This window comes from Primulina tabacum, chromosome 13 (genome assembly GCF_025594145.1).
Source record: "Primulina tabacum isolate GXHZ01 chromosome 13, ASM2559414v2, whole genome shotgun sequence".
NCBI classification, from domain to species: Eukaryota; Viridiplantae; Streptophyta; class Magnoliopsida; order Lamiales; family Gesneriaceae; genus Primulina; species Primulina tabacum.
In genome coordinates this window covers 34,975,721-34,990,801 of record NC_134562.1, presented here as the reverse complement: position 1 = coordinate 34,990,801, position 15,081 = coordinate 34,975,721, and the positions used below count along the sequence as shown (strand labels likewise).

The following is a 15,081-nucleotide window of genomic DNA, read 5'->3' as shown; positions in this document are numbered from 1 at the left end:
CAGCTTTTTGTGTCTATCTGCTCCTCGACTAGATCAGCTTACAAATAATCAAAGGAAAAAACATATTTTAAACCAATATAAGAACTTTGGTGATAAATGAACTCAATGCATTTGAGAAGATGTATCTTATTTTTTTTAAAAAAATAAACAGTAAATTTTGAAACTTTTCATTTCAAGTGGGAAGGCTATGAAAAGAATCCCATCTCAAATTTATGGCATTATATTTAACACACAATTTTTCAATATGTATGTTTTCACCACATGGTGGTCGTTACTCGTGAAATGGAATGACAAATATTTATAACATGAGAAAAAAGTAAATTAATTGGTATGAATAACATAATTATTATTTTTTTAACCACAGACAATCCTGTTCCCAACTTGTGATATAAAATGAAGTCGTACTTCTGGGGATTCTTGAAATCCAGAAACATCCGAGTACATTTCATCAATTTAACATGATGGTGACTGCTGTGGCTCTTTGCGTCGGTTCAAATAATAATTTCAAAAGCATAAACGCAATGATCCACAAACCCTCTCTTGCAGATTCTAGAAACGAGAACCGGCTCGATTCGTTGCGAGACTTCAAAATGTTCTCTAAAAATATACTATTTTGATATACACAAATAATATAATAATATACTCTCTTTTTTTCTTTCTATTTTTCCATTGATCTTGATACAAATATCAGGAAGAAATATATGTAAGGGAAGAATCGAGTAAAAGTTCAATTATTTCCATGGGAAGAGTACGGAGACAGGGACGTTTCATCAATCGTCTACGTGCATGGTAACTTGTACCTAATGGGTAGGCTGCGCAGACTAATCCTAACCTCTTATACGGTCTATCATCTACGCCCCTTTGCCTGGGGATACCAATCAGTAATCAATTATCACTTTAAGGACATCAAATTTTGATACGTCAGATTTTTTGAACTAAAGATATATTACCGTTATCGACCCAAGGAGGTAGCTCGAATTACCACCTTGGGATAGAAGATATTAATGAGATTTGGATATTGAGTTTTGAAGAGGCTTCCTACTCGAACGGAGAAGTAGAGAGAACACACATGCATTCCAATAAAAGAAACCTCGTTCTTAGAAGAACTTGGCAATCATAACTTTACACCAACCTAGTATTTTAAACACATACTCACGATAAGCAGTTGATTGCTGAGAACTGCTGTGAAAGCCAGGGAAAATGCAAGAACCAAAAGGGGGTGTGAGAAAAAATTAAAACCGCTAGATAAAATAGTAGATGGATTCTGAAGAGTGTCTCAGCGATCCCTGATGATGGAGAAAACAGGACCAACCTGAAATTGACTGAAGAGATCCATTCCAAAATGACTAGAACCAACACCCAGTAGTCAGAACCTTAAAAAAGAAGTTGAACCAACGTCAGTGTCAGTATCTAGAAAATGTTCAACTTAGATGCTTCAATATAAGGAATTATCTAAGATCAACCAAGATCACTGGCTGCCATGCATAAAGTAAATCAACAGAGTAGAGAAATTGATACTGAACAGCAAATGATTTTCTCGCCATCAACCTGTTCCAACCTCAGATTAGCCACCGTTGCAGAACCAAAACCCATACTCATCGTTATAGTATTCGTCATTAGAGTATACATCATTGAAGGGGTCAGTGTAGTCGTCATAATCACCAAGAGAGTAAACGTCAGAAAAGTCGGATGGAAAGTGGTCATCATCATATTCGCAGTCATAAATCTCAGCATCCCATTCATAATCAGAAGTAGAGTCACAAGGGTATTTCAGTTCTTTTAGCCGCTGAAAACACCTGCTGCCTAAATCCCCTCTCAGATCAACACTGAAGCATTGCCGGAGGTCAAGTGATTCAAGTTGCGGACAACCATCAAGAATGGCTTCCACTCCCTCATTCGTCATCTTATTTCCAAAAAGGCGAAGGTGACGCAACGCAGGCATGGATTTTGCAATAGCCATTGGATATTCATTACCTTCCGAAAGTGGAAATCTGTACCCACGGTCATTAAACGTAAATGACTTTAATGTGGGGCAAGAAAGGCCTATGACTTCAATGTTTTCCGCGCTGATTGATTTCATAAAGAAGAGGTGCAATTCTTCCAGCCGTGGCATTTTTTTGACTGCTTCACTCAAACCTTCGCCTGATATGTTATAGCAGCATGCAAGCCTAAGACATCTGAGCTGATTTGATCTAGATGAGAAAAATAATTCTCGGAAAATTAGAACATGCAATAACTTAGAGAAACTTTAGAAAAGCAATAAAATATTATATAATCTAGCCAGAGAATGCAAAGCTGTACCACCGACTAATATCATCTGAAGCAAACAACCTTCAAAGTGAAGTACATCAAGATTCTCGTGTAAAAATTTATAAAGCACGAACAGCTACGAACCAAGGAAAATACACATGCTCCATGAAAAAACTGAACATAAGGTCACCAGATAGAACAGACAGTTTCGCGTCATCACGGAGGAAGTAGTCGCGAGAATCAGAAATAATTAAAACAATTTATCAAAGGATGCATAATTGAGTCTAGCAAATTAAATTAGTGCATCACGTATTGATCCAACATAAATGTGCAAGACTGTCTGGTGAATGAAAACTTTTAACCAGTACAGTGATACATCCCTTCTGAACCACAATTACAGATAATGTCAATTGTTTATTCATGCCAGCCCAAAAATCCAAAACTTTTAAGTTCATCACCACATGGCATTCAATTGATCACTCACAACAAAACAAAAACTCAATTTCGCAGCACTGCAATCCACATGGTTATTGGAAACTGAGTTGGAATCAATTTATAGAACTAATTTTTCCATAATTTGTTAGTGAAATCCATTCTCTTAAATTTGCTTAATCCGCACAGAATTGCATCTATAAGCCACAGTTCGACACCGTATTACACATTATAATAACTCGAATTGAAAAGGATGATCAACATACTGGCTGTAGATAAAGAAGTGAAATCAAGCATCTTCTACAGATAACAAACAACCATGACTTGTTTATCACTTATAGCCTACCAACGGCAGAGCCCAAACCAAAAAACTAACTTTCTAAAGAGCCCCCAAAGCTTATTAGCTAGCCACTCCATATTTTACTACAGAGTCAATGCACAATGCTCGCCCCGTGAAGCCCACCTATATTTGATGCATGCACCTTAACCCCTCCGTTGTTCACCAATATTATCCCTTCCCAGATCGCCTGTGACTCTCAACAAGTACAATAATGTTAGGACATGTAACTATCATTAGCACCACACTAACGCAGAAGGACAAATCACAGTTAACATTGTACACATACGGCAACTACCAGCACAGAGGAAGGAACATTACTTCCACAATTTACTACAAAATAACCACGATTTTCAAAAACAAAAAATAAAACCACACCTCTTGGATATGTAGTGAAGCAAGTCATCGGTACCGAAATATTCAATATTAATGTCCAGCAACTGTCCGAGGCTACGATCCACCGCGTGACGGCAAATGATTTCCGGATCGTAGGACATGTCGTCTATATTAGACAAGTCAATCACTCGCCACATAGCTGGATCACGACACAAACTCCGCCATGTGGTACACACTTTCTGTGCACTCTCAAGTAACTCTACGCAGCTAAGCCTTTGTAGGATATTCGCAGTCACATCTGTGGGGAGTTCCGTCCACGGAGGCGCTGGTGAGGAGGGAACAGCCGCCGGAATCTTCTTCTTGCGTTGTGGCCTCTTGATCTTTAATTTCTTTTTCCCCATGGTGATTTTTAGGGTTTCAATTCCACGATTTTTTACTCCTCTGAAACTGACGATCTATTTGTTTCCTCGTTTCCTTTTCTTATATATATATATATATTTTCCCTTTCTTGTTTAATTTCCTCCATTTTTCTCCTACTGTTTTTACAAAATGGTATTTATTTATTTATTTAAATTAAATTATTTATTTATTTAAGTCGGTAACTATTACTTGTGAAAATAATAAAAGAAAGTCGATAAAAAAATAATAAAAAAAGAAAGAATGTAAGATCGATTATAGAGGCGAAAATTATATTGTGAAGAAAAAAGGGAAAATGATTGGTCTTCTCCACTATTTTTTTGTGTTTTTGATTTAGATAGTATTTAAATTATGATTTCGGTGAATTAATTTTGATTTTTTTAATCTTATTTTGTTAAAATGTTGATATGACGTTGGAAATATTGGTGTCATACCAAAATTTTTGATTTGACACTGAAAAATATTGACATATCCGACATAACACGTAAAAAAAATTAGATTGAGACAATATAAAATTAAAATTTATTGTATTAAGATCAAAGTTTGGTAAGTTAATGGACTAAACCCGAAAATTGAAAAAAAATAATTTTCCAAAATAAAAATGACATGTTTTGAAATCAATAATAACAAAATTAACGACCCGACCCTTTTGAGATGAATAATAACCCAATTAAGTTGTGACCCGACCCTATTGTATGTTTATCCTCTCTTTTCCTTCTTTTCTTTGGCACCAAGATCGGCTCACTTCGCAGGACACTTGTCCACGGGCATTTTAGTACGAGGACATGGCTTCTGTTTCGTGGTTTTATCAAGGTATCCGTCCACTTTTTTATCCCACTTTGTGTTTATTCTAAAGGAGTAGACTTTATTTTCTTTTCTTTCTTTATTTTTATTTTTTGTTCATTCTGTTTCTGTCAGATAGAGGATTGAGAAGTATGGTTTCGGTGGAAGGGGCTGTCACCAAGAAGTCCTTCAACGATAATCTGAAGGTCTGTTTTCCTAACTTTCTTGCTGTTGTTGAATATTTCTTGTTAGTTTACTGTGTTCTGCCTGCTTGTGCTTGATACAAGCTGGTGAAAAGTTTTCTGGAACTCCAGAACCATGTTCTCTCTTCTTGATATGTTTCATAGAAATTTTATGTGGAATTCAGGAATATCCCTCCTCTTTCTTCATAAGTTAGTTTTTTTCCTTAACGAATTCAATATTCGTCTTATATTCTCTTGGTGATTGTGTCAATATTGTTGGGATATCAGGAAAATAAACGAGGTAACATCGCAGCGGAACATCATATGTGATATCAACAATGAATAAGATGAACACCAATATTTATAGTGGTTCACCCCAAGATTGGGCTACGTCCACTCTAAACCTCTCAAGGAGATCACTTCTTTATTAATAACAAAGAAGACAAGAGAATTGAGAATACAAAGTATTTCACTCAGAACACTCTGATTTTAATACTCACTTTCTCTCCACTAATCCTATTCCTTCCAAAGATAAACACTCCTTAAGAAATCTCACACTAAATCCTTTGTCTCACTTCTACACTTATGATTGTAGATGAGAGGATTTTGTGTTTTGATGTGTTTTTGAAATGAAGAATGGATGGGTATTTATAGGTGAAGTTTAGGGAAAAAACAAAAAATAAAACCTCATTGCTTACATAATCAAACCAACCATTTTTGACTAATCTCAAACCATGTGTTAATTGTGTTGTTGAATTCCAAAATGGTGTTCTTTGAATTCAATTTAGGTGGCTTTGAATTCAAATTTAGGTGGCTTGATTACTTAGCAATTCTCCCCCTCAAGCCCATTTTGTGAATTCGATCAATCCTGCTACAGTTCTACAGTATTCCAACTTCCATTTCGGCAATGTCTTGGTCATCATATCAGATCCATTTTCATCAGTGTGAATCTTCTCAAGCTTCAACAACTTCTTCTCCAATACATCTCGTATCCAATGATAATGAACATCAATATGCTTTGATCTTGAATGTATTGAAGGATTCTTTCCAAGATGAATTGCACTCTGACTGTCACAGAACAACTTGTATTGATCTTGCACAAAACTTAATTCCTCCAAAAACCCTTTCATCCATAACATTTCCTTGCATGCCTCAGTTGCTGCAATGAACTCCGTTTCAGTGGTTGATAATGCTATACACTTTTGCAACTTTGACTGCAATGACACAGCTCCCCCTGCAAATGCAATCAGGTATCTTGATGTAGATTTTCGGGAGTCAACATCTCCTGCCATATCTGCATCTGTGTAGCCTACAAACTCAAGTCTAGATCCTCCAAAACTCAATCTATGTTTAGAGGTTTCCCGTAGATATCTGAATATCCATTTTACTGCAGCCCAATGTTCCTTTCTCGGTTTTGAAAGGAATCTACTCACTACACCTACTGAATGAGCTAAATCCGGCCGAGTACATACCATGGCGTACATCAGACTTCCAATAGCTGAAGCATATGGAACACCTTTCATTTCTTCTTCCTCATCCTCTGTAATAGGACTCTGTTTTGAGTTCAACTTGAAGTGGTTGGCAAGAGGACATCCAACTGCTTTGGCCTGGTCCATGTTGAATCTCTGAAGTACCTTTTCAATATACTTTTCCTGCGACAACCAGGTCTTCTTGGCATACCTGTCTTGATGAATTTCCATGCCAATAATTTTTTTTGCTGGCCCCAAGTCTTTCATAGAAAAAATCTTGCTTAGTTGCTTTTTTAGGCCTTTGATTTCAAAAGCATCTTTGCCAACAATCAACATGTCATCTACATAGAGCAGAAGCACCATCAAATCATCATCAGAGGTATCTTTGACAAACACACAATGGTCTGCAGTGGTTTTCTTGAATCCCTGTTGAGTTATCACCGATTCAAACTTCTTGTACCATTGTCTTGGTGCTTGCTTGAGACCGTACAAACTCTTCTTTAATCTGCACATGAGATCCTCTTTCCCCTTCTCTGCAAATCCCTCTGGTTGCTCCATGTAGATTTCTTCCTCCAAATCCCCATGAAGAAATGCGGTCTTGACATCCATTTGTTCCACCTCCAGATCGAGCTCTGCTGCTAACCCTAGCACAATTCGGATGGATGTCATTTTCACCACATGTGAAAATATTTCGTCAAAGTCGACCCCATGTTTCTGTCCGAAACCTTTGACGACAATCCTAGCTTTGAATCTTGGTTGACTACTGTGTTCTTCGTGCTTCAATCTGAACACCCACTTATTCTTCAAAGTTTTCTTGCCTTTCGGCAACTTCACCCGCTCAAACGTCTCATTATCATGCAATGATTGCATTTCTTCTTGCATAGCCTCCATCCACTTATCCTTGTGTTCACCGGTAATAGCTTCCTCGAAGCTCTCTGGTTCTCCCCCATCAGTTAGCATGATATATTCATTGGTGGAATATCTGGTTGAGGGTCGCACTTCTCTTCCAGAACGTGTGGTCATTGTACCACGAGAACTTTCTGCTGGTGGTTCAATGTGAACACGGATATCATCATCCTCATGATCGTTCTGCAATTCTTCATCTTCAACCGGTTGTGGATTTACCGTTGAAGGCCACCACTCCAGATCATGTTCAGATCCAGAATTCTCATTTTCCGCAGTCTCCAAGAATTCATTCTCCTGAAATATGGCATCACGACTTCTTATAGGCTTTTTGAGATTTGTATTATAAAACTTGTAACCAAGTTGATCCTCGCCATAGCCTATAAATATGCACTTTCTTGTTTTGACATCCAACTTCTGTCTTTCATCCTTTGGTATATGAACATAAGCAACACAGCCCAAATACCCGCAAATGATTATAGGAAACTTATTTTCCTTGCCATACCTGCTCCGGGACATCATAATTGAGAGGAACACAAGGTGAGCGATTCAATATATATGCAGCAGCAATCACGGCCTCACCCCAAAATTCCTTAGTCAACTTTGCATGTGAGAGCATACTTCTGACTCTTTCTGCCAAAGTTCTATTCATCCTCTCAGCTAATCCATTGAGTTGTGGTGTCTTTGGTGGTGTTGTTTGATGTCTGATTCCGTTCCTTTTGCATATCTCATCAAAGGTTCCAATGTATTCTCCTCCATTATCTGTTCGAATACATTTGAGTTTAATGCATGTTTGCTGTTCAACCAAGTTTAGAAAATTGTTGAACGTTTCCGCAACTTGGTCCTTGGTTTTGAGTGTCCACACCCAAATTTTCCGAGAATGATCATCGATAAAAGTTACCCAGTACCTCGCTCCTCCGAGCGACAATGGCATCGGACCACATAGATCTGAGTGCACCAGATCTAGAATTTTATCGGCTCTGCTAGGAGGTGAACTTTTGAATGATATTCTGTTTTGTTTTCCGGCTAAGCAGTTTGTGCATTGTTTCATATGAACCTGCTTTATACCGGGCAGAACTTGCTTGCTCACAAGGTGTGTGAGATTCTTTTCACTTATGTTACCAAGACGTCGGTGTCACAACTCTGTTGAGTTTTCTTCCCCTGCGTAGTTCACTCATTCAGAATGATTTTCCTGAACTACATATAGCTTTGACATCTTTAATCCCTTTGCCACCACAAGTGATCCTCTTGAAATCTTACATACCCCATTTCGGAAAGTTGTACAGAAACCTTCTTCATCGAGTCTTTCGACCGATATCAGACTCAGGCGCATCTATGGCACATGCCTGACGTCTTTCAGGATCAGTGTAGAGCCATCCACGGTAGTCAAGCTCACATCTCCTTTTCCCACGACTCTGGATAAGTCGTTATTCCCCATCCTCACCACACCAAAGTCCCCTTGTGTGTAGGATGTAAAGCATTCTCTTCGAGATGTGACGTGAACTGTTGCTTCACTATCGATCACCCAACTAGTTACTTGAGTTGCCAAATTTACGGACTCCTGCTCTAGATCGTGAACAACATTGAATTCATTAATGACGTTTGTTTGCTCATCATAGGTTTCATGTTTGTCTTTCGGTTTTCGGCAGTATTTTTTAATATGTCCGTTTTCTCCACAGCGATAACACTTTACGTTGGCATATCTCCCCGAGGACTTGCTTCTTCTTGGCTTCTGATTTGTGTTTTTCTTGATCTTGCTTCTACCCCTTGACTCAGCAGCCAAAACATCTGACTGTGAGGTAGAGGAACCTTGAGATCTCCGCCTCATCTCTTCATTCAAGATGCCATTCTTGATGAAGTCCATACTCACGACTCCTCCTGGTGCTATGTTCGTGAGTGATACTTTTAGAGTCTCCCAAGACTCTGGCAATGAAGCTAACACAATCAGAGATATGACCTCGTCATCAAGTTTTATGCTCATACTTGATAACTGCTCCACGAATCCTTGAATCTCGTTCAGATGATCTGCGACCAGAGTTCCTTCTTTGTATCGAACCTGGACAAGCTTGCTCAAATAGAATAATTTGTTGTTGCCACTTTTGGAGGCATATAGTGTCTCCAACTTCGTCCAAAGTGTACGAGCATGTGTCTCGTTACAAATATGACTGTACACGTTGTCATCGACAAATTGTCGGATGTATCCACAGACTTGCTCGTGCTCGAAGTTCCATTTGGCATTTGATTTATCATCTGGTTTAGACTCGTTGAACACCGGTAGGTGCATCTTGGTGACGAATAAAAGATCTTTCATCTTACTTTTCCAAAGTTGATAATTAGAGCCATTAAGACTAATCATCTTGCTTGTGCGTACCTCCATCTTTTGTGACTGCTACCAACGAATTAATCGTCAAAGCCTGAACACAAAAGAACCACTTCCCTAATACTGTCTAGAAAACCTTTTCTGATGTGGAAGTTCAGACTAAACTGCAACCACAGAGCATACGAGGACTTCCTATAGTATTTGAGAATCTAGCTCTTATACCGGTTGTTGGGATATCAGGGAAATAAACGAGGTAACATCGCAGCGGAACATCATAAGTGATATCAACAATGAATAAGATGAACACCAATATTTATAGTGGTTCACTCCAAGATTGGGCTACGTCCACTCTAAACCTCTCAAGGAGATCACTTCTTTATTAATAACAAAGAAGACAAGAGAATTGAGAATACAAAGTATTTCACTCAGAACACTCTGATTTTAACACTCACTTTCTCTCCACTAATCATATTTCTTCCAAGGATAAACACTTCTTAAGAAATCTCACACTAAATCCTTTGTCTCACATCTACACTTATGATTGTAGATTAGAGGATTTTGTGTTTTGGTGTGTTTTTGAAATGAAGAATGGATGGGTATTTATAGGTGAAGTTTAGGGAAAAAAACAAAAAATAAAACCTCATTGCTTACATAATCAAACCAACCATTTTTGACTAATCTCAAACCATGTGTTAATTGTGTTGTTGAATTCCAAAATGGTGTTCTTTGAATTCAATTTAGGTGGCTTTGAATTCAAATTTAGGTGGCTTGATTACTTAGCAAATATTGATTTGAATTCTATTTTCTGGACGATTTTCTCGAGTGATTGAATAGGAAGTTATATTGTCTCTGAGATTCAAGATTTCTCTCTCTAGAACAGTGGTAATTGCTTTGGGAAACCATATTCTTGATCTACCGGATTCCATGGGTGTTACCTTTCTAAAGAAGGATACTTTGCTGATTGTATGAGCTGGTTCTTTTATGAATGGATTTATTAATGACCCTGTTTGAATTTTATGTGCATGCTTGCAATGTTTTTCGATATCGGTGTTTGCCGAAGGACATTAAAAGATCTGAACTCTTATGAGTATGGAATGCTAATTTTTTAATATGCACAATTGTGTTGAGGTGATTCATTTATTGCCACATTTTTTTAGCTCCTTCGAGAGCTTTTATCCTTCATGATCATCAGTTGGATTGTCCAGATACTATTATTTCCTTCTCCTGCATCAGCTTGGAAGTTTAGAGTTGGCACCAGCAGTCCACTTAATAAACCATTGTTACTTCCTTTTATAAAGTGTGAGAATACCGATAAGGAAGACTCTTTTATGCAAGTATCAGTCGAACGTTTCCCTTATCACAGCTATATGGACTCCACATCTGGACAACTTGAGCCAGCTTCGGGTGCTCGTGCAAGTATTCCCAGGGAAGATTTATGGCCAGAAGGCACATCCAGCCAAGTAAGGGCAGACAGGGCTCCTGAACCAAAAGGTGTCTCTACTGGGAAACCCTCCTTCGGAAAAAAACCTGGAAGTAGACGGACAAAGTACAAGTCTTCAGCAGCTGCTACCAAGTCTTCAGAATTGAGCGTGGTTCCAAATGATCCTGTCGAAACTGAGTCTTCGGAGGATTCACCTGATGAACCTAAAGATCTCTTGTCTGAGTTTGTTGTTTATCAGACAGAACCTGAGGAAGAAGAGTTGACCGGATATGAACTGGACAAGAAAATTGGGAATCCACATCCCTTTATCGATCCAAAAACTGAGAAACCAATAGAGGAGCCACTTTCAAATGAAGAACTGTGGTGGAACTGGAGAAAACCCGAAAAAGAACAGTGGTCTAGATGGCAGAGGAGATGCCCAGACGTTGAGACGGTGAGTTCCTACATTCTATTTGGATCAAGGAAAGATAAATATAATTGCAAAAATATAATCATAGGACAAACAAAGTAACAAACAAGTGACTTATCGAAAACCATTTAGCTTGCTAGGACTCTAAGAATATTACATTAACAATATTTCACTAAAAATTAACCGAGTCACTTTTTTCTGATACCGGAGGCTGAGCTGTCAGTGTAAACCTAACTTTATATGGTGAGATCACAATGAGCTCCAATGGCTTAATAAGTAAAGTTTACTCTAGGATTAATGTTATTTTTTGAGCATGTATTACTGTCTGGCAAATTGTACACCTGAGCTTGAGGCACCGACTTACTTTCCTATCATTTGTATGTCAGGTATTTCTCAAAGCTATGGCAGAAACTGGGCAAATAAAGCTTTACGGAGACGAGCCAACACTTACTGAGTGTTCTCTTTTTAGAGCTAGACGACACATTTATAAAGAAGAGAGGTATTAGAATATTTGATATTCAATATAACCCTCGTGTTTCCTCCGTTTATTTTATCTCATGCTTTTGTAACTCTTAGGCTTGAAAAGGTGAAGCTGTTTGGAATCAATTCATTGACATGGATGTCTTGACAAGTTAACGAGTTTTTCTCATCTTAGAGGATCATATTGAACTATTCATGTCCATTAAGGACGAGAATAAATCTGACAAGGATTGTTTCGTGTATATAAAATATCACAGTTTTAAACTACATATCATTCAGACATAAATTTCAATCGACCACCCTTTTGAACTTTTTGAAACCAATATTGTTTTCTCTGTCCTGAATGTAAACTCTTATTTTGTCTTCCTTTTCTTCCTTCTCACTATAATGGATTTCTACACGTAGAAAATTGCCCATCTGCCTCTGTGTACTATGTGAAATGTTTTACCAATCTATTCATGCTTTTTGGTCTTTTCATATTATAACTGAAACATTAATCAAATTTTGGTTTTTGACAGTGTGCTTAAAAGAGATATATTTTGTATTTGTTCTTGGACAAAATATTGTTTTGACATGGCGATGTAACAATCTACCTTATTGTTTTTCTTGTGACCTCGCATGGACTCCGTATCAACTTTCCAACTCTTTCAAGGAAAAGATGGATGTAATTCTAAAAATAGGAACATATTGTACTGAATGGCACATGGAATGATCCAGGAATTTTGAAAAATTTTCTTTCTGATTTTAGGTTACATTAAAAGGAACTTCTACATATATGGAAAAATTTGTCCTTGGCTCGGCTCTTCTGTGTATTCATCCAACTAAGTAGCTATGGCTATCATGTTTAGATTTGTGAACCGTGAAGTGATTTTGTAGGCTTCAGGAAGAACAAGAAAAATTGGAAAGAGTTGGCCCCATTGCATACTACTCAGAGTGGGTTAAAGGCTGGAAAAGAGACACTTCACGGGAAGCAGTTCAAAATCATTTTGAAGAAACCGGTGAAGATGAAAATGAGCAGCTTATTGAGATGTTCTCGCACCAAACTGACAGGGAATTTCGCATCATGATGGGCACTGATATCCGTATTCGTCGGGATCCGTTAGCAATGAGAATGAGAGAGGACCAAATAAGGCAAAGTATAAGCTCCTCATTATCCATTTTCCTTTCCCTGCTTTAATTCATTATTTTATAATGTCACACACATATCCCCTCACATGCACACCTAATTGTGATTTGTTGAATTTTAATGTATTAGAAATATGGGTACAGTGGGTGCTGCACTACATTGCATGGTTCAATTGTAAAAAGGCCTATATGACTATACCCACCAAACAATGGCAACAGGGCTAAAACTATGTTGAACTTAGTTTGAGTTGCAATCATTACATCGTTGTAGATATGAACAAATAAATATGGTATGGAATCTTTTCTAACAATAAAATTGCATCAAACGTATATCCTGATCTTAATTTTTTCAAATTTGATGCCATTATATGTTTTTTGATTTCTAGCTTTGTATTCCTTCTGTCTGACTTTCCTTTGTTATTTTGTCAGTATGGGGTGGAGATCCTGTTTACCCAACTATAAACTATATTCAGGATCCAGATGAGGTGATTGATTTTAGAGGTCCAGATTTTCACGAACCAACTCCAGACATGCTCGATTATCTGAAAGAGGTTTTGACAATTGATTTCTTATATATCTCTTGCCATTAATTTTTAGCAGCACATGATTTCAATCTCCAGCTTTCGTATTTGTCCTTGTTTAGATTTAGATTTAAATGAACTACTTGGCGATGTTTTTATCTCCAGTAATTTGTTCCATTTCGCCATATGGCCTTTCTAGTTTCATTTCTTGATTGTGCTGCACCTTCCCCATTATTTATAGCAGCTAAGCAATCATGTTTCCTACTTACTCAGACTGACCTAAACAACATGCTGACCAAATTTCAAGGTTTTTTAGTTTTTAAGCCATGCTTGGTATTAGTGTTAAAAAAAATTAATCTAAGAGGTTGATTTCTTGGTATTCTGCTTGCTTGACTTGAATAATACTTTGGTGACTGAGGTTAAACAGAGTGGCAAGGTATTTTTAAATAACATTGGATATGATGAACACTTTATGCACGCTACTTAAATAACAAAACTTTCACGGTTATTCCATGCAAGAAATCGTTGTTTGACAGATACAGTTCAGAAGGTTTTTAATCACCTGTGCAAAACTTCTTTCAGCATGGGAAAATAATAACTAGAGAAGAGTTGGAGAAAATCCTGGCTAGAGAGAAAAGGGAAGAAGTTGAGGTAACATACTGTAGTCATATTATCTACCCTTGGTGAATTTGAAAAGTGTAGTTTTGTTTGAACTACAAGTCCTGGATATGTGAAGATTTGAATTATTTTAATTTTGTTACCTATTCTTTATTTGCTCTATGTTCTATAGCAGATGGCAGATATGGATGAAGCAATGGCACGAGCTGTTGATATAGGCGAAAATGATGTGAGCTATGAAATATTTTAGTTATTTTGGTTGCTGTTTTGATTTGTTCCTTGAAACCATGAAAAGTTTGTTATATATTTTCACGAATTACATTGACAGGATGAAGGAGAAGAAGGTGAGGATGAAGGAGAGGATGCCGGGGATGAGAAAATTACAAGCAATTGGAGCATTTTAAAAAGTAATCTAGAGCCGCGGAAGTCGAAGGTAATTCAACTTCTATCCAAACGATAAAAAAAAATTGGTATATGACAAAGACAGACCCAGCGGGAAGGCGAATATGATCTATCATCCCCACTAAATAAATTTACAGGTTGACATGTAATTTTCTGAAAATGCGAGTTTTGAACTTTGTGATGACCAATTAGCCTTTGGTTATCTTGATATTTTCTTAGTGTTAGTGTTATGTACTTCCTTCTTCATTGCAGGGTAAACCTAAAAAGGACAGTAGCATGTCTTTGGATGAAGCTATAGACGATTCAGAAAACTTAACAGACTTTCTTTTAGACTTTGAAGAAGAATAATTATGCCCATCTGGAATTCTTCCATCGATCCATGGCTTGGAAGGTTTGGTTCACTATGGCCTATATTACCCTTTCTGGTGTACAAATGAAGCAAATATGGACCCAAGTTACTGGCAAAAGTGGTCGATTTTCGTTCCTTCGATAGGAGGTTTTTCTTGGCGAGGTTAGATGGACAGAATGTGTCGTTCAACTCAGAAGTTTTTGTTTCAAAAATTCATGAATAACCTTCTTTTATCAAGTTAAACTAATTATTTGAATCGATTTTCTTTAGTTATTTGATCGAAGAATGTGAAAATGTGACCGAGTAG

The 15,081-nt window shown here is 37.5% G+C and overlaps 2 protein-coding genes across 5 annotated transcripts; one reads left to right on the top strand and one right to left on the bottom strand.

The window, feature by feature from the left end:
* Positions 1-1,051: 1,051 nt before the first annotated feature.
* LOC142522629 (F-box protein SKIP19-like) lies at positions 1,052-3,836 on the bottom strand. 3 transcript variants are annotated; one of them, XR_012814496.1, is made up of 3 exons: positions 3,398-3,836; positions 1,464-2,192; positions 1,052-1,373 (listed from the first exon to the last, which is right to left on the bottom strand). XR_012814496.1 is itself a non-coding variant. In XM_075626135.1 (3 exons), exons 1-2 carry the CDS (start codon positions 3,754-3,756, stop codon positions 1,565-1,567), a joined length of 987 nt encoding a protein of 328 aa, XP_075482250.1. In that variant the 5' UTR covers positions 3,757-3,836; the 3' UTR covers positions 1,052-1,373; positions 1,549-1,564. The 3 variants fall into 3 exon arrangements, 2 of the variants coding, with proteins under 2 accessions (XP_075482250.1, XP_075482249.1); XM_075626135.1 differs by having other exon boundaries at positions 1,549-2,192; XM_075626134.1 differs by having other exon boundaries at positions 1,052-2,192.
* Positions 3,837-4,437: 601 nt separating this feature from the next.
* Positions 4,438-15,030, top strand: LOC142522243 (protein PLASTID TRANSCRIPTIONALLY ACTIVE 12, chloroplastic). Of its 2 annotated transcripts, none has more exons than XM_075625471.1 (10): positions 4,438-4,585; positions 4,691-4,761; positions 10,635-11,303; positions 11,666-11,778; positions 12,636-12,895; positions 13,314-13,435; positions 13,988-14,056; positions 14,199-14,252; positions 14,352-14,456; positions 14,678-15,030. In XM_075625471.1, exons 1-10 carry the CDS (start codon positions 4,558-4,560, stop codon positions 14,771-14,773), a joined length of 1,587 nt encoding a protein of 528 aa, XP_075481586.1. In that variant the 5' UTR covers positions 4,438-4,557; the 3' UTR covers positions 14,774-15,030. The 2 variants fall into 2 exon arrangements, with proteins under 2 accessions (XP_075481586.1, XP_075481585.1); XM_075625470.1 differs by having other exon boundaries at positions 14,196-14,252.
* The last annotated feature ends 51 nt before the right edge of the window (positions 15,031-15,081 follow it).

Bases quoted from the DNA above. Each gene is read 5' to 3' on its own strand.
- LOC142522243 (XM_075625470.1), top strand. From the start codon at position 4,558: ATGGCTTCTGTTTCGTGGTTTTATCAAG. The intron at 11,779-12,635 runs GTATTAGAATAT...GTGATTTTGTAG, and splicing joins CACATTTATAAAGAAGAGAG to GCTTCAGGAAGAACAAGAAA. The intron at 14,457-14,677 runs GTAATTCAACTT...TCTTCATTGCAG, and splicing joins TAGAGCCGCGGAAGTCGAAG to GGTAAACCTAAAAAGGACAG.
- LOC142522629 (XM_075626134.1), bottom strand. From the start codon at position 3,756: ATGGGGAAAAAGAAATTAAAGATCAAGAGGCCACAACGCAAGAAGAAG. The intron at 2,193-3,397 runs GTGTGGTTTTAT...TTTCTCATCTAG, and splicing joins CTTCACTACATATCCAAGAG to ATCAAATCAGCTCAGATGTC.